General features: G+C 38.1%; 4 protein-coding genes across 4 annotated transcripts in view; 3 read left to right on the forward strand and 1 right to left on the reverse strand.

The window, feature by feature from the left end:
• Window positions 1-3,259, forward strand: part of LOC133530713 (nuclear receptor subfamily 2 group C member 2) — a 33,204-nt gene extending 29,945 nt beyond the window's left edge. Inside the window, exons 12-13 of the mRNA XM_061868737.1 lie at window positions 1,755-1,817; window positions 1,988-3,259. Of these exons, the coding sequence (XP_061724721.1) occupies window positions 1,755-1,816 (62 nt within the window). The 3' untranslated portion in view covers window position 1,817; window positions 1,988-3,259. The remainder of the gene's footprint in view (window positions 1-1,754; window positions 1,818-1,987) is intronic.
• A 334-nt stretch (window positions 3,260-3,593) lies between these two features.
• LOC133530751 (carbonyl reductase [NADPH] 3-like) lies at window positions 3,594-6,723 on the forward strand. The gene is made up of 2 exons (XM_061868798.1): window positions 3,594-4,882; window positions 6,492-6,723. The coding sequence occupies exons 1-2, from the start codon at window positions 4,249-4,251 to the stop codon at window positions 6,707-6,709; spliced, it is 852 nt and encodes a 283-aa protein (XP_061724782.1). The 5' UTR covers window positions 3,594-4,248; the 3' UTR covers window positions 6,710-6,723.
• A 777-nt stretch (window positions 6,724-7,500) lies between these two features.
• Window positions 7,501-24,268, forward strand: LOC133530752 (carbonyl reductase [NADPH] 1-like). Its single transcript, XM_061868799.1, has 4 exons — window positions 7,501-8,407; window positions 18,255-18,313; window positions 22,109-22,238; window positions 24,121-24,268. Exons 1-4 carry the CDS (start codon window positions 7,774-7,776, stop codon window positions 24,132-24,134), a joined length of 837 nt encoding a protein of 278 aa, XP_061724783.1. The 5' UTR covers window positions 7,501-7,773; the 3' UTR covers window positions 24,135-24,268.
• Window positions 9,826-14,846, reverse strand: LOC133530750 (piggyBac transposable element-derived protein 4-like). Its single transcript, XM_061868797.1, has 2 exons — window positions 14,463-14,846; window positions 9,826-13,455 (listed from the first exon to the last, which is right to left on the reverse strand). The coding sequence occupies exons 1-2, from the start codon at window positions 14,577-14,579 to the stop codon at window positions 11,872-11,874; spliced, it is 1,701 nt and encodes a 566-aa protein (XP_061724781.1). The 5' UTR covers window positions 14,580-14,846; the 3' UTR covers window positions 9,826-11,871.
• Window positions 24,269-25,297: the final 1,029 nt, after the last annotated feature.

Consider the following 25,297-nt stretch of genomic DNA (forward strand, 5'->3'; position numbering starts at 1 on the left):
TTTCTGTACATTTATAAAATCCAGCTAGTGACAGCCCTAGACCCAGGCAAAATTGTGTCATTCAAGTTTCCAAAACACTGCCCAATATTGCCTAGTACGTTATGATGCTGAAATCATGTCCTTTTCTTGAAAATATTAAACTTACGGGAAATAGACAGTCTTTACTTACCCTGGGACGTTACCACTTCTCAAAAAAAACCTTTTTCGTAGATAAAAATTCAAAAGTTGCGAGACCCTAAAAAAATGCTGCCGCTCACGCCGACTTATGATACGTAACTGGCGGAGCAACAATGGAGTTACCATTGTAAAAAAATGAAATATGTGTTGCCAGAATAATGAAGATTACTACCAAATGGTAAAAAACAAGAAAAAACTAAGCAAATTCGAGAGGTCGTAATTGAAATGAAATAGGCAAAATTGAGCTTAAATGGCAAAGTTGCAGCATTTTACGGTACCTTGGCCTTTCTAGGCGGCCTTTCACCAAGACGGCGCCACTCCATCGATTCCCTTTTCGACAGAGGATCATAGTATAAAACCATGGTTTCATCTCCCGTAACAATCGACTCCAAATAACTTTTTCCGTAACGCCTATACGCATCTAAAACTTCTTGAGAACACGCTTTTCGCTCAGTTCGCTGCAAGCTCGAAAGAAGTTTGGGTACCCACCTAGCACTAACTTTATTCATGTGAAGATGTTCATGAAGAATCCTAAGTACTGAAGTTTTCGAAAGCCCGGTTCTTGCCGCTATTTCTTTAGTCTTAAGTCTTCGATCACTCAGAACTTCCTCTTCCACTAATTTGACACAGTCCTTGGTGAGTACCTCCACAGGCCGGCCGGAGCGAGGTTCGTCGTCAATGGACTCCCGCCCTAAACGAAACTGCTTACTCCATTCTTTTACCGTGGAAAATGACGGAGAAGTATCCCTGTACACGGCATCTAACCTTTTTTTTATATCAGTCGGACTGACCCCTTCCTTTGTCAGGAATTTGATCACGGAGCGATATTCCAATTTGAACATTTCGAAAATTCTTCGACTTACTATCGTTAAAACGCCGTGAAATCAAAACAACAACCAACAGAAATCCCAAAACCATACACGAAAAAGCAGAATAAATGACAATCGCGATGACATATTTTTTATTTTTTTTTAAGCCGCCAAATTTCTCCAGCCAGAAATTTTTGGACCGCACCTCGTATGTATGGATTTCCGCAAAGTAACGCCTGATTCCATTCGTTACATGTCCGGCTGTCTAGCTGTTCTCCTCTCTTCTCTTCATTATCTCCCTCGCGTTGTCCCGGCTTTTTGCCACGGCTTATGCTGGGGTCCGCTTGGCACGTAATCCCAAGAATTGGCGTAAGCACTAGCTTTATGAAAGCGATTGCCATCTGACCTTCCAACCCAGAGGGAAAACTAGGCCTTGCTGGAATTAGTCCAGACGATGTTTTCCTTCACCGAAAAGAGACTGGTAAATATGAATAATGTCGTAAGTAAGTTCCGAAAAGTCATTGGTACGAGCCGGGGTTCGAACCCGCGACTTCCGGATTGCAAGTCGCACGTTCTTACCGGTAGGCTACCAGCGCTAGCTGTTCTCTATTGGTCTAAATTCTCATCTGATTGGCCCCAAAATGAGCTCCCATATAAAAGCGTTTTGTCGGTATGACAGACAGATGGACATGGCGAAACTATAATCGTTCCTAGTTAACTACGGAGCCCTTAAAACTATGCTTGCCATAATGTAATTTTTTTTTTTAGGATTCGTCGGCGACGTCAGCATTGACGACGTCGTGCCGTATTTACTCAACGCCGAGCGCTGAGGTGAGTTCTAGAGAAAAACTGTGCTCAGCAAAAACGGACTCGCCTAATGAGAATGGCCAAAAATATAAGCATAGGAATAGTTCGTTTTTTTTTGCATTACTAAATACGGTAAATTAAATACTACTAGGCACGGGGAATACCTTTCTAATACTTGAATATCTGCTTTCCAGGTAATTCCAACGACAGCAACTTAACTGAGGTAATTGTGTATAGCCTAAACTTTTTAAAAGAAGTATTTTTATATGGATATTGTATAAGATATAAAACTTTCAGTAAATATTTGAAGATTTTAAATGTATAATGCTGTAATAAAATACAGTAAAAACTGTGTGATTTCTAATGGTGGATATTGCAATATAACAAAATTTGTTTAATGAAATGTATAATTTTACAAAGAAAATATAACGATTTTAATATTATAAAGCTTTTACAGCAGAGTTATTAACCTTTTAACTGCCGTAATCTGATATATAAGACATTCCAGCTCATTTCGCCGGAGTCTGATAAAACAAAACTTCGTGTAACTTCGTACCGGCGGCGACACGAGCACGCTCGATGAAAAATTCTAAGCGGTTAAAAGGTTAAGGCTGAATTTTATCAAATAAAAGTAAAAAAATCGTGTTATCCTTAAATTTTTTAATACCTGTAAAAAAATTATTTTATATTTTCGTTCTTTAATTTGAGAATATTTGTTTGAAATTTAATTTGTGAATGTTTATGCAATACAAATTTACAGATTGGTAGCTTATATGGTGGCTTTACAAAGGTCAATGTGGGGAAGACCGTCTAAGAGCTCTTTCGTTATAACTCTCGCGTTTGTACACATACTCCACTTAAGCCCCATTTGTGTTATTCTCAAGCAAAAGGTAACAAATTTTCGCTCGCGTATAAAGATACGAGCAAATGTCGTCCTTATGGTAAGCGACAATGTGGTACCTTATGTATTTTAGTTACTAAACGTGTCTGAACACCAAAAATTTAGTCGAGTAGATTAGTAAGGGTGGTGGTAGGCTTACTCGCCAGAAAATGGATCCACTTGACTAAATAACTGACTAATCTACTCTTAATAAATTGGTGTTCAGACACGTTATACTCACCACTCGACTAAATTACTAACGTAGTCCGTTAGGCCTGAACGACGTACGTATAGTACCAATAGTTATTGCACTGTGACGATTTTCTCCACAATATATTTTATGGCCGGTCTTTGCCACATCGACCTTCGGTCCAGTTTTTTTTTTAAATAAAAATGTGTAGTGGTCACAACGATCTCGAGTATGTTTACTTTAGACATTGTAATTTAAGTTTAAATTTCGTCCATTAGTAAGTGTAAGTTTTACATTTAGTTTTATTATGATTATGAATGTTTTAATAAAATTGTGAAAGTTTATGACCTAAGTGCCTTAATTTTAAAAGTATTTGTAATAAAGTGACTACTTTTATTTACATTTGTTATTATTCAAAAGAAACTGTTGGACTAATACAGTGCCGTGCAATTTTGAACTAAAAATGTTCAGGCATGACAACATTCATTTGCTGTCATCCTTATTTCTGAGGCAAAATAGCGTTCAGTCTAAATATCTAGTGGCTCGCCTACACATTGGACCATGATGGGCGAGTACGGGCATGCAAGATTGCATGCAGAGATGTAATTGATAAATAATGTCGGTACATCAAAGGAATACGTGCTGATGATGACCGTGCACGAGTATACACAATCGCCAATAATCGGGCCAGTGTGTACACGAGCCATAGAGTTTAGTAGTTTAGTTGGACCCGGGTACGTCCTGAAACTACGTCCAAAAGAGAGGTATGGGCATTGTGAATGTCATCTCGCTTTGTGTGGTAGGGCACAGCCAGCGGATGTCATTCCAGATCTAGAGCAGAGCCCAACTGGGGAAGTACCTCCACCTTACAGAAAACAGCAGCCAAATAACACTAGACCCTACTCATAGTGTTGTGTTCCTACCGGTGAGTAAGGTTGCCAGAGCTCAACTAGGGGGGGCGGGTTAAGGGTCGGCAACGCGCATGTAACTCCTCTGGAGTTGCAGGCGAACATAGGCTACGGAGACTGCTTACCATCAGGCGGACCGTATGCTTGTTTGCCACCGACGTAGTATATTTAAAAAAAAAAGTTTAGTACTCAATTTGCTGGATATGGAAGCACTATTAGAATAAAACTAACAATATATTTAATTTATAGCTCAGAAAATAGCACAATAAAACAGAGTAGAAAACCACACAATGCTTCATAAAATACTAGTTTTAAATTTCTGATGTCAAACAAATGCATATCAGAAACCAGATAACAATCACACTTAGGTAAAACAATACATAATCTTGACATTCAGTGATAAACTTATCTCTAAATTATGTCACTAAAAACCAAGTTCATTTATTTTCGCGCACACCGTCATAGATATCAGTCGTGATGGCTTCCAAAGTGGCCATAGTCACTGGTTCTAATAAAGGAATAGGCTTCGGCATTGTGAGGGGACTGTGCAAAAGGTTCCAAGGAAACGTGTATCTCACGTCCAGAAACGAGCAAAGAGGAAAAACAGCAGTGAGAAAACTTAAAGAAGAAAGTCTTCATCCTAACTATCACAAACTAGATGTCACTAAAAAAGAAAGCTTAGAAGTATTCCGTGATTATATTCAAAAACAATATGGCGGAATAGATGTTTTAATAAATAATGCTGCTATAGCATTCAGAAAGGATTCCACAATGCCAGCGATAGTCCAAGCAGAACGCACGTTATTCGTCAACTATTTCTCTCTACTATCAACTTGTGAAATCCTATTTCCTTTACTAAGGAAAGGCGCTAGAGTTATCAATGTCTCTAGTAATTTGGGACATTTGTCGCAAATACCTAGTTCTACTTTGAGAAATAAGTTGAAAGATAAGAATTTGACGGTAGAGGAGTTGAGTGATTTGATGACTCAGTATGTGGATGCGACTCGGCAGGGGGCGCAGCTTTTGAAGTGGGGGAAGTCTTCGTATGCGGTGTCTAAGGTTGGGGTGGTGGCGTTGACGCGGATACAACAGAGAATGTTGCATGATAGAGGTGAGTTTGATTTTTAAGTTAATAATAGTTGAAGGGTATTATAATTACAATTAAATAGTAGAAAAAACTCGTACAAGTCGTTCATATTATTTAAAACGCTAAACTTCAAATGGAGGCACAATTTTGTTTTTATAGGGGGCAGGGCATAGAATAGATTGCGTAACTCTGTTCAAACTGTGTAGGTTCCTATAAGACAGCATAACTTTGACGAACGAAGACAATGTACAAAACATAGATTGTTTACATGATGAACAAGATAGATCTTGTGGCTGACGGAGAGAAAGATTTATGCGAATGCAGAAAAAAACATATATGTCTGCCTATCCTCCATAAAAAAAGTATGTGTAGTCAAAGACAAATTAATAAAACTGAATCGGGACTTAACCTAATAGTTTCCTCGTACGCGTTCCGGCATTCGATTGCTTAATCGCATACACTTAAGTATCATACGTTTATTATTTGGCCTGACGTTTCGATTTTGAAATTACGTCCGTAGTCAAAGGCAGACCGGCGAGGAATTAAATCAACATCTTGGCTGTCAAGTGTTGTGTGTAGACAAAGTAACAATGACAACCTTACCGCAAGTTAATAATCAAAGATCAAGTGCGGGTAGCTCGCAAAACCCGCGCAGCTAGAAGATGTTGGTACAATTCCTCTCCAGTCCGCCTGTGACCACGCACGTGTGTCACAAGCCAAATAACAATAAGTAAGTATAAATTATGAGTGAAAATCGTGTTAGTTTAAAGTCCGACATATATGATCATTGTCAAGAGGGCGCTGTTATTCTCATGTAAGTATAGGGTGACAGTTCAGTTTAGTATGAAAAAAATAGTTCCAATAAATTTCCGCGATATGGCGCGTGATCATATATTACTGGTCAGGCTTTAAATCAATATAAATACATTATTTTATTAATATAAGAATAAAAATGACTTAAATTACATAATTTTGCATTATCTTATTCGATTTATGGGCACGAAAAGTCTGTGCAAAGAAATCATGAAATAAACAAATAATCAATAACACACTTGATAGATAAAAATAGCGTCACTTGCTTGTCAAAAAAGGTGAATGGGACATGATCATGATGCATTATTTGCGTCAGTAATGTTATCATCCTTAAGCGATAAATTCAAAGAAACAATACACTTATCTTTTGATGATTTGCGATCAGTTTGCGATAATTCCAAATAATAATCGCGGACAAACATACGGGTCAAACTGAGAACCTTCTTTTTTTTTAAGGCGGTTAAAAAAACTAGTGCTAGCTAGGTTAAAAAAGTGACGATTAGTTACGATACTACAAAGTCTAAATGCCCGTCCAGGAGGGATAATCATATCGACCGATTTGATCAGGAAAACATTGGCGTCAATCTCATCTAGCGTCCATATCAAAGAGTAAAGTTGGTCCATATATATAATTTTAAAGCTGCTGCTGAGAAATTTCATATACATGTATGCCCGATCTGCGGCGTCTGCCCCAAGGCCTCCGGCGATATCAACTTGCCTCCCCCTAGATCACTGGCTGGCTCGTTGGCTACGCCCTTGATGCGTTTTTTTTTTACGATAAACATTCAAAATTAATAATCAGATAAAATTATTTATCCAGATATAAAAGTGAACGCGGTGCACCCCGGCTACGTGGCGACAGATATGACAGCGCACGCGGGCCCGCTGACCATCGACGAGGGCGCACAACCAGCTTTGTATCTAGCTCTGGACGCGCCGGACTCGGTGCGTGGTGAATATGTATGGAGCGACAATACTGTCGTGGACTGGGAAGCGAGTGAAATGCCGAAGCATGTCAAACAGAATCCAGTGGAGTAAATTGTTGTTGAAAACGTTTGATTTTAATTTCGTTCATCTGGTGATCTGTTTTGCTAGTGCTAGATGTAACATTGAATTTGATCGTGATGGTACAATGAAAACTACATTTCCATGTTTATAGATCTCAAACATGGATGTGTTATGTTGCTTTGTGAATAATATGGGACCAACCCAGATATAGCCAAAAAAATTGCCTGCCAGTTATTCAGTCCCAGAGTAAATATCAAAGTCGAGAAATATACGGTTGTTAGAACAAAGGGAAAACCGTTACCCATTATTGAATGAAATTGAATCTTGAAAGTTACTGTGATCGATATATCCTGTGGTGTTGAGTCGGACCAAACTAAGTTGGCTGATTTTGATAGCGCAGCCTGTGCCAGTATTAATTAAACGTCATAATTTCATAGATGTCTGACATTTAAAATAACACTTGCATTGTCTGGGTTATCAAAATCGCTGCCAATCTATCTTGATCTGACTCTATGTTCGTGAATGACACATGCTGTAAATCATACATCAAAAGTTACACTATAAAATAAATATTATTTAATATAAAATACTTGAACTATATTTTGGCAGATTTTAAATTGTTAAGAATGTTCGGTGATCTCGCAACAATGTTTTCTCATTGTTTTCTTAACCCTTTCCCAGGCATAGTACTATTTATCGACCATATACGTGCCAATATAATTTCAACTTTACCATTCCGATTTAAGATTCAAATAAGCTTGCACTTTCGGGAAATGTGACTTGTCTTCAAATAAATCATCAAAGCTGAAATAGAAATAAATTTAGTTTTTTTGGGAAAACCTTGTATATTGGTGCGGTCTGGAAAAGAGTTAATCCTATTAAATATTGATCAATATTGACAGTATTATTGACACTTGGGTATCGCGTGATTATATTGATAGCGTAAATTCGCCTTATTGTCTGAGGTACTTACATCTGTCAAACGTCAAACTCAAACAAGCAAGTCATTATAACGTAGTGATTATATGCTCTTTGGTTTCTTCTAAAAATATTGTTCGGTAGGAACTTGGTAAAAGTATAAATTGAACCAAAAAATGGTCACCAAAGTTGCTGTAGTGACCGGAGCGAATAAAGGCATAGGTTTTGCGATCGTCCGAGGCCTCTGTAAGCGATTCGATGGCGTCGTATACCTTACATCCCGCGACGAAACTCGGGGTGAAAACGCTGTGACACAACTGATTAAAGAGGGTTTACATCCAAAATATCACCAGTTAGATATTACTAGCGTGAAAAGCGTTGAGAAGTTTCGCGATTATATAAAGAAAGAGTACGGCGGCATTGATATTTTGGTAAACAACGCCGCTATTGCGTTTAAAAACAATGCGAAAGAGCCGGTAACGGTGCAAGCCGAGCAGACTTTATTCGTGAATTATTTCAGTCTGCTGTCTACTTGCGAGATTTTGTTCCCTATACTGCGTGTTGGGGCCAGAGTGGTCAATATCTCGAGCTCATGCGGTCATTTGAATCAAATACCTAGTGTGGCTTTGAGAAACAGATTTAAGGACCCTAACTTGACCATAGAGCAGTTGGGAGAGTTGATGCAGGAGTATATAGAGGCGGCTAGGAAGGGGGCGCAGCTGGCGGAATGGGGCAACTCGTCATATGTGGTGTCTAAGGTTGGAGTGACAGCACTGACCAAGATACAACAACGAATGTACAATGATAGAGGTAGGTAAAGGTTACTTTTTTAATTTCAATTTGGAGCAAATTAGACAATTTGCTCAAATCTTTTAAGAATAGTTAAAACAAATTAGGTTAGGTTAGTATTTTTTCTGATTGTTGAAATAGTACCCAAATAAATGCCCAACCGGAATCAGAGGGCCTACCATGAACACTGAAGTTTGCAAATGTCTTAATAGCCCGGGCAGGCTGTGATTGCCTGTTACATTCATTCAGACCAACCCCCTGGAATTGGAGGTGAGCCTAGAACACCGTAGATAGGTAGCCTGTTTATCGGTATTCTACAGGATACATTTCGGGGAGTGTGCGATGGGATTACATAATCTTATCCCCCCATCTCCGTTCTGCCACCGTTGGACTAGACGCGGACTTGCGTTTCACCCTTACGTCGTTACTTTACCACTGATTCGCACTAAACGCTACGCATCCAGCTTTATCATGCGAACGGCTAAGGAGTGGAATTCACTTCCTGCAAATCTATTCCCAGTCCACTATAACTTGGACCTTTTTAAATCGAGAGTGAATAGACATCTTTTAGGTAAGCATGTTCCATCCTAGACTGCATCGGCACTTTCCATCAGGTGAGATTGTGGTCAAATGCTTACCTTTTCGTAATAAAAAAAAAAAGGTGCAGGTTACAGTCCTGGTGGCATTCTCACACAATAAGTAGGAAGTTGCATTCACACCGCAGTAACACTGTGCATGTGCAACAAGGTAACATTAGGTAAGTTATGCTGCACAGTGTTAACATAATATGAGTCTGGTGAATACCTTTACGTGAAAACTGAATTCATACTAATATTATAATGCATGTCTGTCTGTTTGTTACCTCTTCACCTTCAATACCGGTTTCTTTGAGAAAGTTACTTATGCTCAGGAATGCACCCTAGAAATTGACAGACTTTAAAAAAAAAACACTGTATAGTTGTCTCTCAAATAAGGAAGTTTTTATAGGGATTCAATAAAGCAGATTTGATATAAAATAAGCTCCGTAAACTACTGATTCCACGCAAAGAAAGTCACGGGCAAAAGCTAGTGCTGAAATAAGTAAGTAAGTAAGTAAATATTCTTTATTGCACCACAAAGAAGACAAATTTAAAAAAACAGATTTACAATGTAAAGAAAGGTAGCAACAGGCGGTCTTATCGCTGTAAGCGATCTCTTCCAGACAACCTTAGGGTAGCAGGATATAAAGAACAGTAAGTTTTTAGAACAGGTAGTGCACGAATGAATTAGAGGAATAGGAAAATTACACATACATCAAGCAGACAGTACATACAGTATATTTACAATTTAAATAAACATATAAATATAACAATACATACCTATATTAAAATAAATAAATATTAGATACATATCTAAATATACATACATACATAATATAACACAGCGAAATAAAACACTGATTAGTACACGAATTCTGTATTTCTATTATGAGTATGATTAAACAAACTGGTATTGGATATTGTAGTGAAGGGCGTCGCAAATGGGGGGCAGCTGCCCTACTACTGTAGAGAATAAATACCCCTCCCCTTAGCCATTTCCATATGACCTGCCCCCTTAGCCCATCAGCTGGCAACGCCCTTAGTTGCAATTTGTGTTCAATGTTCTTAATATTATTCAGACATCCGTTTTAAAATGGCAAGAGCTAAAATTCACTGTAGCTGTGACGAATGAATGCATATGACTAGACATTCATAATTCAGTCAGCATCAAATTATAAAATGCTGCAGATTATTTATAATATTACAGTAATCCTTAGTGTATCTAAAGCATTTTTGTTGAGAGATAATATTCCAATCCAAACATATAGTTCACTTAATCAAAATCAGTTCACAGACCAATTTATCTAAAGCGCCATTTAGACGCTTCAAGAACTTGCATGCAGTATTCGATACATTCATTAACATATATTTAAGGAGGGGCTTTACCTGCACTAAGAATGGTGCTAGTTCAGTGGTGTCACTTACGAATTCGAGCCAATCGTGCGGTCTAACGTAACTAGTTGCGACCAATCGCACGCGTGATGCGAACTCATTAACCAATCGCTTTGTGGCGTTAGACTGCACGATTGGCTCGAATTCGTGTGTGTGACACTGCTGTGCTGGCCCCATTCTTATTGCCCGTAAAGAGGCCAATTGATTAACAGTCCACCGGACGGCATCGGCCTGTCAGTTGTTCGGAACTGCCAACTTTTTATTCTGACAGGCCGATACCGTCCGGCGGACTGTCAATCAGTGGGCCCCTTAAAGCCCGTCCTTACGTCAATGCTTCCATTCCTAAACAAAATTGACAAAGTTGCCAACCGATATGTTATGAATTAATTTTCAACTTAATGTAAAGTATTTGTCGCTATGCAACTACCACACTTATATGAGTAATAGAGATTTTAACAAAACAGCTAAGTAAATTCTCATAATGATTGATAAATTATAACAATAAATATTAACAAATATAACAATTTTCTATTAACAAACGACTTAAAAAAGTAAAACTTATTGAACATTTCAACAAATATAAATATGAGTTTTATGAGTAATTGCAATTATTCGTTTAATGAGATACATGAGAACGAAAGGGGCTAAAACCGTCGTTTCTCATCCAATATCTACATCCAAGTCAGTCTCACTCTGTTCCATATAATATCGTTACGCGGTTATCACACTGCGGACCCGCACAACGCTCCGCTCAACGCTCTTGTGTGTTGTGTTGTCCCTAAATGTACCTTGCCCCGCCACTGGCGCTATGGACGTATATAGTGATGTCCCTCTCACAAAGCGGAGCAGCGTGAAGATCTGCATCCAATGTGACCGCCTTAAATTACGCCTATCGCTCCCAGCCTAGCCCGTTACGTAAATTATGTCACATAAGGTCAATTTGGATAAGACCGGCATATACATTTTTCGGTGAAGAAACCAAACAAATATTTGTATACATTCTTCGCTAAGACACAGTTTTCTAACTGTGAGCTGCGCTCCTTCTGCTCTTCCGACCTTCTGTAAGTTCAGTATGTGTACTCGTAAAAACGCAAGAGTTAGAAGCGACGAAAGAGCTTATAGACGGTCTTCTCCACGTTGACCTTAAAGTACAATAAAATTGGCGACGAAGGAAAATTTTTGCAGACCAAAATTATCACCGTCTCCAAATCGCCATGTTTAAAATTAAGTCGACTCGCACTTAAAAGCGGACATGCTAAAGCCCTACCACTTAACTCCAATAGGTAGCAAGGTAGTTTTCTAATAGAAGTTAGCTTAGATTGGAACCAAATCTAGCTTAAGTGTTTAATTATTACGTACTTAGCATAACACAAATCAGTCGCATGCAGCCAAACCTTTAACCACACCGTTGTCTGAGTTAAGCGGTAGAGAATGCCTAGTTAAATTTACAAAGCACATCTATATCTTTCTAAAACAAGTAAGTGCGAGAGAGACTACACAATAAACCTTATAACCTTACGAAAATGCTTCTGTCTCCGTTGTAGAGCCCTGATGGAATATTTGAAAGCACGGACAAGCACATAGATATACCTGGCATATAGCGCACATTAGTTTAGTATCCCTTCGTTTCTTCTGCTTCGAGCAGACCTTGCAGCGTTGGTACTTATCTGCCTTGGTCGGCATATGCTGCGCTGCCGCTGCGGGCAAAGTGTTGACAGAGTTATTAATGTTCCTTTTCACTGGTCGATCTATGCTTATAGTACTGCTGTTGTACGTTTCAATCAGTTGTCTTATAAGCCGCAGTTGGAACGTAGCGTAGGACGTCCTGTTATACGGGTCTTTAGTCATTCTCCAGCAGTTGAAAGCGTTCAGCGAATGCATATCCACGACGTGGAATAGGAGTTTCTTATGCCAGTGAAGTGGGCATAGACTCCGGTGCGTCGACATCATGAATTCGGAGTTATCGGCAAAATTCATGTTCATGATCTTTGAATAGTCTATGGATGCCTTTGGTTTGTTTATGAAGTTCCCTGTCGTTTTGTCTCTCTTCTTTAAAGGGAGCATTCCATCGTTATGGACGGTGGTTAGGATGTATGTGTAATGTCTGTGACTATGCCATTGGATGGCGGTGAGTGGTGGACAGTAGCCAACGGAAACTTCGTACTGTTTCAAGTTCTTTATGAAATTAGGCATTCCAGGTTTCTTCTGAGTTGTTTTCCCACAAGCGTAAATACCATTCTCATACAGAAATTTGAATAGCCTTGGACTTGTATATCGCTCATCAACATACAAGTGTCTATAGGTATTGTAATAATCCTTTAACAAACTCGCGATCACCGTTTCTGTTGCCCTCAATCCATTCATTATAAACTGATCTGTTTTCTCTCCGCCAAAATAAAGCGTAAAGTCATGTATTATATTGGTTTTCAAGTCTCTAAGCATGAAGAGTTTTATTCCTGTCTTCTTCATGTCATGGCGAGTCATGACCCCTTTGAAAGGTACAATAGTTTCGTTCACAGAGAGATTCTTAGACGGACATGTGACGACTGTTTTAAATTTCGCTCGCGCATGATGTATTAAGATGTCGATGATGTTGACATCTGTGGACATCGTTGGTTTGCGGAGTAGATAGAGTAATGTTGAGAATCTCGTGCGGTTCATCAGAGTACCAAATATCGGAGAGTACAAGAGATGATCCGTCGACCAATGTTCATCCAGCCTAGTTCTTTTATTCCGCGTCATCAGCATACACAAGGTGAGGAATATATAGAATTCCGGCACTGTTAAATCGTTCCATTTCTTCAAATGCGAGCTGGATTCCTGGTCATCGATATATTCTCTGTAAGTTTGATTGATGCTTTGGACGATTTGAAGCATAATGTCTGGGTCAAAGTAGTGTAGGAAGTAATCTATTTCCTTCGTTTCTTGGAACATGAGTATTGGGTCGGTCTCGAAGGGGGTCTCTATGAAAAGGACGACGTTGGGCTCGAACCTGTCGGAGGTCCACTTGAAGTCGGAATTCTTCTTGGACAGGGACTCGGAGACACCTTCGTCGCCGTCGGCTGGGTCGTTGTCGTTGTCTTGTTCGTCTTCGGAGCTCTGCAAAAAGAATAAGTGAGATAAGAATTTCTGTTTTATTCTTATAAATTAAAATTAAATTATAATCCTTTTCTTTCTCGTATTGTTTATTAGGATGAATAAGCATAGAGTTTATCTCTGATTCACCTGCCTGTTCTTAACAGAACACAAATCTTCAACATACATTTTTTATTGCAAAATGGGTATGTAAACTCTTATTACAGAATAAGTAGTTTTATACAGAGTGGGCCTGTGATTGACCCAAGTAACAATTGATTCTAAGTAGATATAAATATCTATCCCAAAATATTATTTTTTCGGAAATTTTTTAGGTACTTTTGTCTGACAATTATACACTAATATAATAATTATAACTAACATGGTCTTTCTTCCATCGTCCAGTCTCGTATTCTCACTTTTATTTGGACAAATTACACGTCGAGACGACACATCTAACGACTTTTCTGGAACGACTTAGACAAGGAAAAGTCGGCCAAGATGCGGTAGGTCACCAATGCGTGGACAGACCTAGTCAAACATGTTGAAAATGCACTCAATGGACCGCTCCACGAATGTACAAGAAGAGCTACAGTACGGGAAGAATGGCGAGATGGCGATGGATTGTGAAGCTTGCCACCGGCCCTGAGATGACGACCACGACCACTATGACAAGAATGTGACAGTAAAGTAGATAACCAATATTTTGCATTATTAACCTTTTTTAAACCTCCTTCTACAGGAGGTCATTGTTACAAAACGGGAAAACCTGCTACGCCCTACGCCGTAGCGCTTCGAGATAAAATCCTTTTAGTAGAAACTAATTTAAAATGTATATTTAGATTTTCGTTTACGTGGGGGGCCTCTGGTTCCTTTAGATTGTGGCTTGTAGTGCATACTAAAACTAGCGAACGAAGTCTTCAAAACGATATACACAGTGATTGTCGCCATGGTAATGAACTCTTTATTATTTTGAATACTTCGCCTGTTTAGCGACTTTGCTGATGCTTTTAAATACAAATAAAACATACCTCACAACCAAACATAGAATCGGACTCCGACAGCTCATCCATCTCAAAATGCGACTCCGCGTCCATCATTCTTAACAATTCATCCGTGAACTTATCATCATCCATTATGGCCGTCATTGTTTTCAAATTCAGAACTTGGTTTAAACGGTTGTAAGAATTTTAAATTTGGAATTGTGTTCTCCGTTTGACGTTCATTTGTTTTGTCGGCGATATCGATCGGGGTTTGGCGCATGATGGCTGCGCGTCGGTGTTGCCTGTTGTGGGAAATTTTACGCAAACATGCGGAAATTAGTACAAATTATTTTGGATATTTGGAACATCAATATGTTAAGCTACAATATATAATATAAACAATAAGGTAGGTTGGCGAAAAGCAGCCTTCTTATTAAAATGTATTTTACTTTTGTATCGTCTTTCCTAAACTCACGTTGTTTAGAATAAACTATTGTTTACGTTTTTTGGATATATTTACCACTTTTCACATTCATTGGTCGAGTTACTAGGTAAGTCAATATCAGGTAACCGAATTTAGTTAGAATTAATATGAATTTGGTTGCAGCATTGTTTCCCTTAAATATAGTCGGCCCTGTTTAAATAATAAGTTTTTGGCAAAAATTTCATTTTGGTATAACCTTTTAACGCTGGCTGTACTTTTTTTTTCACAGGCAAATAATACTCATCGAGGCAATTCTAAAAACCCCAAACATAATTAGGTTGCGTTGTTTTATCACAGAGTTCCTATGGCTACCTCCTGTCTCCATCATAAGATCAGCTTGATGGTACCATAATATTGCATTGTCACCCGACTTACATATGTATGCAAATTTTCAGCTTCATCGGAAACCGGGAAGTGGGTAAAATTTAACTTGCAAGATTGGTCCCATACATACTAACAGGGCAAGTTAAATAAAAGCTTGTAAAATATCCGATTGTCAGGCAGTTGTCAGGGGATATATCTTTTTATGCCTTTTAAATATAAGTATGTGTGCGATGGAGATGGAATGTAAATGAAAACTTTGTAGCCACAGTAAATTTAATGCTATCTATCGACACATGATTAAAACTTCTTGAACGCCATTTGACTTTGATCCTAATTATTTCACTGATATGTGTATAATTTGTTGAATATCAAAAAGTGAGGCTATCTACATAGGCCAAAGGTTATGGAGCCATCGCTCGAAACGATGATTTTTTACTGAGGTGTGCTAATAAAGAGTATTCTATGTATCTAAATCTAGGTCTATTACATAGAGAACATGGCAATCTTTGACCTGAATATAGGACGATGATATGTGCTCAACCCCTTTGTTGCCTATAAATAGTTTTGTTGCAGTTTTCAATCGATTATAATAAGCATTGCAAATAATGCAGATGACCGGCTTTATTGTAACTGAGTAACATTGGTTGATGAGTACGCATCACGCGCGCGATTGGTCGCAACTAGTTGCGTTAGACTGCACGATTGGCTCGAATTCGTGAGTGACACCACTGAACTAGCACCATTCTTTGTCCGTAAGGCCTGTCCATAGATATATGTATGTCAAAGATATGTAATTTTTTTGGCGTAGTGAGTAATCCAAAAAGAATATTTTCCTCCGAAACGAAACTTTGTTTTTCTGTTCGTCGACTGTAATGGTTGAATTAAGATTTCGTATACCAAACTATAATTGCGTACTTTTCATGTATGGGCTCCTACTCAACTATAATATTTTTTCGATACGCTGTTGTCAACTATAAAAAATAATTACCAATCACTGCCGCCCCGCTCCCATAGTCTGGACGAGGTACATACTAAACGGGGGACAGGCGGACGGGGGCCTTGTCGCGTTTATGTCTTTTGTACCATATTTTTGTCTACTGAGATACTTACCAATTTTCATTGATTATTTAGGTTTTATAGTAATAAAAGTATTATTTAAGATGACTCCGCAAGCTTCGTTGCCTAAATACGGTACTCAACTGAAAAGCTATATTATATCACGATTGTAAGAAATTTATTTAATCTTTATTGCACAATACATGAAGGTACAAATGGCGGACTTAATGCCTTAAGGCATTCTCTAGCAGTCAACCAATACTGTTGAATCCGACTGAATTCAGCCTTTTTCAACACACTTGCTCGAAAAAGATCTTATTTCATGCAGGTGTACTGAAAGACAAAGGCCTATATTGTTCCCGCGCCGCGGGAGTTATGGATTGTATTTGAATTAATGGACTATCAAAATAGCTGCAAACTTATCTTTGTCTGACTCTAAATTAGGGCTTGCAAATTTTCCGATATTACAATTCCGGAATTGGGACCGCTAAATATCGAAAATTCCGGAATTGGATTTAAGTACTTTTATTCCATTTTAATACGTTTACTACCGAAAATCGTTGAGAAACATCAGTATTCCGGTGTCGCTAATAAGCCCTCGCTAACAGAAGTCTAGCAGTATGCATTAACATGCCTCATTAAATTTGGTTTAATCTGAATAAGGCTTGCGTTTTAGGCACTAGTTGGCAATGCATAAATAAAGGTAATAGGTAGCTGAATACTTTGACACATAGGACTCATCCTTGGCTCGGGAACAAATAATCGTTATAAACACAATAAATGCCCTTACCGACATCGGAACCCCAGGACCTTCATCTTCGTAAACAGAGCTACTACCTACTAGGCTACAAAGCCGTTACATTTAGACATTATATAAAATTAGGCATAAAATGGTTCGCAAGCAGTTCTGTAGTTTCCCCAAATAAATACGCCGTATCATTAAAGTGAATAACAGTTACCAAATTAATAAGATGCTAAAATAAGAGGTGCTAAGACGGCAGTACTCAATTTATTGATATTTCTCGATTAATAATACTTCAAACTAATTTCCACTAAAACAATACTCTCTTTAATAAATATAAAGTATCAGAATTTCACATTTTATGTTGTTTTTTTATTAAAAAATCCATTAAAAATATAATGAACCCTAATTCCGGAACCAGCTCTGGAATTCCGGAATTTGGACCCAACATCGAAAATCAGTTCCGGAATGGGAAACCGTCCGATATTGCAAGCCCTACTCTAAATATATGTAGTTTACTCATCAAGTAGGCATATTAAAATGCGCTTATGAACGTCAAAGCTACGCCGTAATTGGCGGAGGAATAGGGTTGTTTCCATCTACAAATCTTAGGGCAGAATTGTATCCCAATAAATTCTTTTGGATTATAAGAACATGTTAAACTACTTTTAGGGGATCTGTAATGACCATATTTTTGTAAATATTGAATCTAAAATATCTTTTAGCACACGTCACGTGACCAAACTCGAAACGTCTTTGAAGATTCTGATGACGTCACAACTCTCGGATTGACACTGTTGACAATTAGGCGATAAACAACAAATGACAAATGTCAGTTGACAGCTCGTATCTTCTACGTGTGTATGTAGTTCTGTGTCAAACCGTAAACTGTGACGTCACGCAATTTTCAAAGAGCGTTTTGGGCGCGAAAGCATCCGTCAAAATATATTTTGTTAATTTAACATATTTAAAGCCGTTTTTAGTATAAAAGTCGGAATTTTAGGGCAACTTTTAGTTAATATAGAACGTAATACAAGCGTTTCAAAAAATTGGAAACAACCCTATTGGAGGAATATCCCAATAGGACCCGGCAAGGAACTCGGCGGGACATATCTTTTAACATATACATCTTATAACTAACATGCTTTAAATCAGAAAAATAATATTTAAATTAATATGGAATTTAAAAATAAAACTCTTTTTTTAATTCCATTAATTACGTTGTTGTTAACAGATATAAAGGTTAACGCCGTGCACCCCGGCTACGTGGCCACGGACATGTCGTCTCACAAGGTGAGTTTACGTACGCTTATTGTTAAATCATATCTATGAAGATCCTTCGTGCCTTAAAACAAATGTTTGTCGCCATTAGTAAGTACATTGAAGAGTTAGAAGACCAATAGATGGAAGGCAGACCCGTCAGCAGCCCTGAAAGGTACTAACAATGTTGGCCGAACGTTAATTAGAACCAGTGTACAAAGTATCGTTTTACCACTTTGGAAGTGTCTCTCGCGCAAAATTCAGTTTAGAAAAAAATTATATTAGTAACTTCAATATCATTTTTGAAGACCTATCCGGGTCCGGGTACACGTATGGGTTTGATGAAAAAAAAATTTTTGAGTTTCAGTTCTAAGTATGGGGAACCCCTAAAATTTGTTGGTTTTTTTTTGTGTGAAAATCTTAATGTGGTTCATAGAACTTACCAAGTTTGAACAGTATAGATCTTATAGTTTCGGAAGAAAGTGGCTATGACATAAACGGACAGACAGACGGACATGACGAATCTATAAGGGTTCCGTTTTTTGCCATTGTGACCCTAAAAATACCATTATAAAGTGAACAGTATACCGTAACGGACGGTTACTGTTTACGGTTCAATCTGTAATGGTTACACTGATACCTAATGGATTATCCATTTATGTACTCTCAGCAAAGTCATTACAACGTCCCTTTTGACGACTACCATGATATTTTTTTTATTTATACAAGGTGACCTTAGCCATTGGACAAACCCTGAAATCCCACGTAGGGTTACTTCTCAGGATTGCTTTTTAATTAGAACAAAAGATAAAAAAAATTTTTTTCGAACAAAAATTATTTGTAATAATCGACAACAAAAAGAAACACACTGTGTTAATCTTTGGCAGTGTTTTTGACAATTTGTTCGAAATATTTGATAATGATGACATTTGTCAGAAGTCAGAAGCCTATTAGTGTCATAAATAAAAAAGCGGCCAAGTGCGAGTCGGACTCGCGCATGAAGGGTTCCGTACCATTTAAGACGTATTAAAAAAAAATCTACTTGCTAGATCTTGTTCAACATTTTACCACTTTGGACACACATTTTACCACTTTGGGACTGTCTCTCGCGCAAACTATTCAGTTTAGAAAAAAATGATGTTAGAAACCTAAATATCATTTTTGAAGACCTATCCATAGATACCCCACACGTATGGGTTTGATGAAAAAAAATTTTTTTAAATTTATTGACGTATTAAAAAAAAACTATTCACTAGATCTCGTTCAAACCAATTTTCGGTGGAAGTTTGCATGGTAATGTATATCATATATTTTTTTTAGATTTTTCATTCTGTTATTTTAGAAGTTACAGGGGGGGGGACACACATTTTTTCACTTTGGAAGTGTCTCTCGCGCAAACTATTCAGTTTAGAAAAAAATGATATTAGAAACCTAAATATCATTTTTGAAGACCTATCCATAGATACCCCACACGTATGGGTTTGATGAAAAATTTTTTTTTTTTTTAATTTTTATGACGTATTAAAAAAAAACTACTTACTAGATCTCGTTCGAACCAATTTTCGGTGGAAGTTTGCATGGCAATGTATATCATATATTTTTTTTAGATTTTTCATTCTGTTATTTTAGAAGTTACAGGGGGGGGGGGGACACATTTTTTCACTTTGGAAGTGTCTCTCGCGCAAACTATTCAGTTTAGAAAAAAATGATATTAGAAACCTAAATATCATTTTTGAAGACCTATCCATAGATACCCCACACGTATGGGTTTGATGAAAAAATTTTTTTTTTTTTAATTTTTATGACGTATTAAAAAAAAACTACTTACTAGATCTCGTTCGAACCAATTTTCGGTGGAAGTTTGCATGGCAATGTATATCATATATTTTTTTTAGATTTTTCATTCTGTTATTTTAGAAGTTCCGGGGGGGGGGGACACACTTTTTACCACTTTGGAAGTGTCTCTCGCGCAAACTTCTCAGTTTAGAAAAAAATGATATTAGAAACCTCAATATCATTTTTAAAGACCTATCCATAGATACCCCACACGTATGAGTTTGATGAAAAAAGATTTTTTGAGTTTCAGTTCTAAGTATGGGGAACCCCCAAAATTTATTGTTTTTTTTTCTATTTTTGTGTGAACATCATAATGCGGTTCATAGAATACATCTACTTACCAAGTTTGAACAGTATAGCTTTTATAGTTTCGGAAAAAAGTGGCTGTGACAGAATCGGACAGACAGACGGACATGACGAATCTATAAGGGTTCCGTTTTTTGCCATTTGGCTACGGAACCCTAAAAAGATAATTAAAAAGGTCTAAGAAGGTTCCATACTATTCTTTGAAGATATTACTAGAGATGTGCCGACTAGTCGCCGACTAGTCGGGAAAGCCGACTATCCGGCTACATTTATAGTCGGCGACTAGTCGGCGACTAGTCGGCAAAATGAGCCGAATAGTCGGCTGCCTAGATCTTCCAAAAAAATAAGGAAATAAAATAAAAAACCACCACACTCGAAGTGTCTGCCGATTGGTACCAGTCCACCTCACGAAATAAGTACTTGGCATTGATTACTTTACTTGAATCACCTTCAACATCGTCAAAAAATGTCCACACGCGTGATTTTCTTTTAGACATACTTAATGTTTATAAAGATCACTACTTGTTTATTTAAACTTTTAAACAACAATTACGATTCGTTTTGTATGTTTTTTAGAGATGTGCCGACTATGGTTTTGGCCGACTAGCCGACTAGCCGACTAGTCGGCAGTCAGGTGGCCGACTAGTCGGCCGACTAGTCGGCGTAGCCGACTATGGTCTTCGCCTAAGTTCGGGCGTAATCGGGAACGTTCGGGTCGCCTGATTCGCTGCCGCACGTGGTTGCGTTTTCATGTTTTGACTAGTTTTGTTTACCTTTCCGATTCACTTGTTGCTCCGGTGTGTTATTATTAGAAAAACATACAAAACGAATCGTAATTGTGGTTTAAAAGTTTAAATAAACAAGTAGTGATCTTTATAAACATAATGTCTAAAAGAAAATCACGCGTGTGGACATTTTTTGACGATGTTGAAGGTGATTCAAGTAAAGTAATCAATGCCAAGTACTTATTTCGTGAGGTGGACTGGTACCAATCGGCAAACACTTCGAGTATGGTGGTTTTTTATTTTATTTCCTTATTTTTTTGGAAGATCTAGGCAGCCGACTATTCGGCTCATTTTGCCGACTAGTCGCCGACTAGTCGCCGACTATAAATGTAGCCGGATAGTCGGCTTTCCCGACTAGTCGGCGACTAGTCGGCACATCTCTAATGTTTTTCTAATAATAACACACCGGAGCAACAAGTGAATCGGAAAGGTAAACAAAACTAGTCAAAACATGAAAACGCAACCACGTGCGGCAGCGAATCAGGCGACCCGAACGTTCCCGATTACGCCCGAACTTAGGCGAAGACCATAGTCGGCTACGCCGACTAGTCGGCCGACTAGTCGGCCACCTGACTGCCCACTAGTCGGCTAGTCGGCTAGTCGGCCAAAACCGTAGTCGGCACATCTCTAGATATTACCTTAGAAACTACTAACACATACAGCTGCTCCAAAGTAAAAAATGCTAATTTGTTAATTTCTTCGAAACTGCTACACCGGTTGTTATGATACTTTGTACACTGGTTCTAAATACGCTAATGCATATGTACATTTCGGCTTTGTCCAATGGCTAGGGACACACTGTATACTTATTTTACAATCTTACCTACAGCCAAACTTGCAATCGCATTTATTTGTGGCATAAGCGTAAATACTAGATATTTTTACTTTTTTTTTATTGTAGGGCCCGCTAACAATCGACGAAGGCGCCTCGGCCCCCCTGTTTCTGGCCCTAGACGCCGGGGACTCCGTGCGGGGACAGTATGTGTGGTACAACAGCAAGATTGTCTCCTGGGACGGGGAGAAGCCGGAAGGTTAAACCTTAAAATCCCTTTAGGTATTGAACAAAATGTAGACAAACCACAATAACGTATTTTACAGTACATATGGTGCTACTTTACCGCACTAGTGCGAAAATTAGCATATTACATTACTGTGTCCAACATTTAAAGGCCATATGTACTGTAAAACGTTGTACGATACATGTGCGAATAGGTAATTCGCAACTCGTGTCGATTTAAAACACTCCCTTCGGTCGTGTTTTAATTTATCGCCACTCGTTCCGAATTTTCTATTTTTCGCACTTGTATCGTAATGTACTATTATTGGCCAAGAATATTCCTTATGTCAGTTAATTTCACTCGATGTGTCAAAACTTACAGAAGTTTTATTTTATTATGATCAAAGAGAATTTGAAATAGAGGTGTATTGGCAAAGAAAACTTAACCCCCAAATCGCGAATTTTTTTCTGACTTTCAAACATTTTATAGCTGGTCCATTTTCTATGGGAGGGTAAATTTTCTTTCTCGTGATTTCGGGGTTGGACCCCAAAACATTGCTCAGTATAACCCCAAAACCTCCCTGGCAACGGGAATGCACATATTTTTAAGCCACCTTGTATACTTCGCCCTAGTAAATAACCTAAAACGAAACGGAATATTTAGCCATTTGAGGGTAGATGAAAACATTACACGATTAAATGAAATAGGTTAAAGCCAGAACGATGAGGGATAGATCCAGGCAGTTTTCTATTTGGTTGGTTAACTGATAAAAGTTTCAAGTACCCGAAAATGTAAAAACACATTGTTTACGTTTATTTAACTACCTAAAGAAATATACTATAGATGGTTCAAATATATATACATATATATTTGTATGTGTATAGTTACCAATGCTAATCCTAACAAGGCCTAGTTTACCCTCTGGGTTGGAAGGTCAGATGGCAGTCGCTTTCGTAAAAACTAGTGTCTACGCCAAATTTTGGGATTAGTTGTCAAGCGGACCCCAGGCTCCCATGAGCCGTGGCAAAATGCCGGGACAACGCGAGGAAGAAGAAGAGTTACCAATGTATCGAATATTGCTTGCAAGTTCTTAAACCGTCTAAGTGGGCTTAAGCCCGCTCCACACTTGTGAACACGCCCGTATGCCGCCCACATAAACAATAAAATGATTATGTCGACGCTGACTCCAGGTGCGACAAATGTACAGATCGGGTCCAACGTTACGTTCACGCACTAAATGTGGAAAGGCTTTTTAAGACTATTAAATAAGAAAAAAATACATCCTATTTTGAATCTAAAACATTCCGTAACACGGCCTAACTAGTGCAAAAGCTGCTATGGTCCATAAACTAACTCGAATATCTTCGTTTAGATTTGATTCTTGTTTAATGACGGAGTTCTGAGACAAAATATTTTCATAAATGTGAGAAGTTCGATAAAACCAAAGAGGACAGGGTGTTGATACTTAATTACCTATTGAACTTCTAATGGCTCATCTACACGCAGTTATAACCGGAGTAAGCGTAGGAGTTGAAAATAGAGTTTCGGTTACTCTGGTTATAATATTAGCGGAAATTCGTTGAGCATTAGACTTCTTGTTTGCCGCGATATTTATTGTCGAATAGTAGTACTGAAAGTTCCGCTACTCGATGCTAGATGTCGACTACGAAAATAATAAGCATTTTGGTACCAAAACTGATGTATGGAATGAGCACTCTATTACTTCTTATTTCTCTATGAGATATGATTGACGTCAATTTTTTTCCTGATCAAATCAGTCGATTTGATCATCCCGTCTGGACTGGCCTATATGCCGAGATTAGTTTAGAAAAGTTCATTAATTTTGAATAAATTACTACGTGCTTTTTTAGACAGCAGTATATTTTCATTCTAATCGAATTTTGCACAATTATAGCGGCCGGCCATTAGAAAATCACTGAAGAATAATGAAATCTGGCCACGCTGAAATTCATGCGGGAAATCCAAAGAAAGTGACCCGTTTTTATAAATCTAGAGTGTAGAATAAATTAGTGCCTATTAACATTAAAACACTTGTAGTAGTACACCATTTTTTATTTGGTTTTATTATTTTATATAAAATAGTACGTAATTACAGATAGTGTCATTCACGAAGACGCGGGCCTTGACTCGTATTACCATGTTATTAAAGGTTAGATTTGACAAATCTGCGCGTCATCGTGGATGACACGAATTATAAGTGTTAATAAAAAATAAAACAATAAACTTACCTATTAATAAACAAGAATATTTTATTACAAGACCATATCCGTCTGTTCAATCCAAGTGTCGAAAAGAGATAACCTATTCGGTGGTGATGACGCGATATCGCGTCTTATTCGTAAGCCTTGAGACCGCTAGCTGGCGCGGTTGCACGGAGCGGGTGACCGGGTTAACGAAAAATTGTACGAGCAACGCTAACTGACGCGGACGCGTGCGGCGGATTTTACCTACAATGGCACCCGCGTGCGTGCACCCGCGCCAGCTATAGCTACTATCTTGGAGGATTTAAAAACTGGAGACGCTTTGACTGTAATTTTCTGTACAAAACAGTCTGCCCATTTTTGCGGGCGAGGGGCACGTCAAATGTATGGCTATTTGTACGTAACGTACAACTAGCCATGTCAGATAAACGTCAGTCCATACAATACATATGACCATTGGCCGAGCTTTTCGACAGAGAGGTAAGCTCTTAAAGGCGTCTCCAGTTGTTAAATCCTCCAAGGCTACTATAGCAGACGCCCTGAATGTCTCTTCTTACGCGTAACTTTTTAATTTTTATTATTCAAATTAGCTACAAATACATTTATCATCAAAATTGACATGACATGAATCATTAGTAATTAAACTAAAATTAATTAACTATAAAGTATGTAATGTACAACCGCTTCTTAGAGTAAACAATTGCCCTCACACTAGGTGGAGCCTGTGTCGTGAGGACTGTGGGGAATTAAACATAGGATTTACCGACAAGATGCGTACGATACAGATCTTATTATTAGAGACAATTTTTTTAAATTATTTAATCAAACAATATCAAAGATTATTAAACACAAGCTTACATAACTTAACAC

This window comes from Cydia pomonella, chromosome 23 (assembly GCF_033807575.1).
Source record: "Cydia pomonella isolate Wapato2018A chromosome 23, ilCydPomo1, whole genome shotgun sequence".
Lineage (NCBI taxonomy): Eukaryota > Metazoa > Arthropoda > Insecta > Lepidoptera > Tortricidae > Cydia > Cydia pomonella.

What these genes read in the sequence shown, in the direction of transcription:
- LOC133530751 (XM_061868798.1), top strand. Translation starts at nt 4,249, where the DNA reads ATGGCTTCCAAAGTGGCCATAGTCACTGGTTCTAATAAAGGAATAGGC. An exon ending in GAGAATGTTGCATGATAGAG is followed by an intron (nt 4,883 to 6,491) that starts GTGAGTTTGATT and finishes TTATTTATCCAG; the next exon opens with ATATAAAAGTGAACGCGGTG.
- LOC133530752 (XM_061868799.1), top strand. Translation starts at nt 7,774, where the DNA reads ATGGTCACCAAAGTTGCTGTAGTGACCGGAGCGAATAAAGGCATAGGT. An exon ending in ACGAATGTACAATGATAGAG is followed by an intron (nt 8,408 to 18,254) that starts GTAGGTAAAGGT and finishes TGTTGTTAACAG; the next exon opens with ATATAAAGGTTAACGCCGTG. An exon ending in CGGACATGTCGTCTCACAAG is followed by an intron (nt 18,314 to 22,108) that starts GTGAGTTTACGT and finishes TTTTTATTGTAG; the next exon opens with GGCCCGCTAACAATCGACGA.
- LOC133530750 (XM_061868797.1), bottom strand. Translation starts at nt 14,579, where the DNA reads ATGACGGCCATAATGGATGATGATAAGTTCACGGATGAATTGTTAAGA. An exon ending in ATTCTATGTTTGGTTGTGAG is followed by an intron (nt 13,456 to 14,462) that starts GTATGTTTTATT and finishes TTCTTTTTGCAG; the next exon opens with AGCTCCGAAGACGAACAAGA.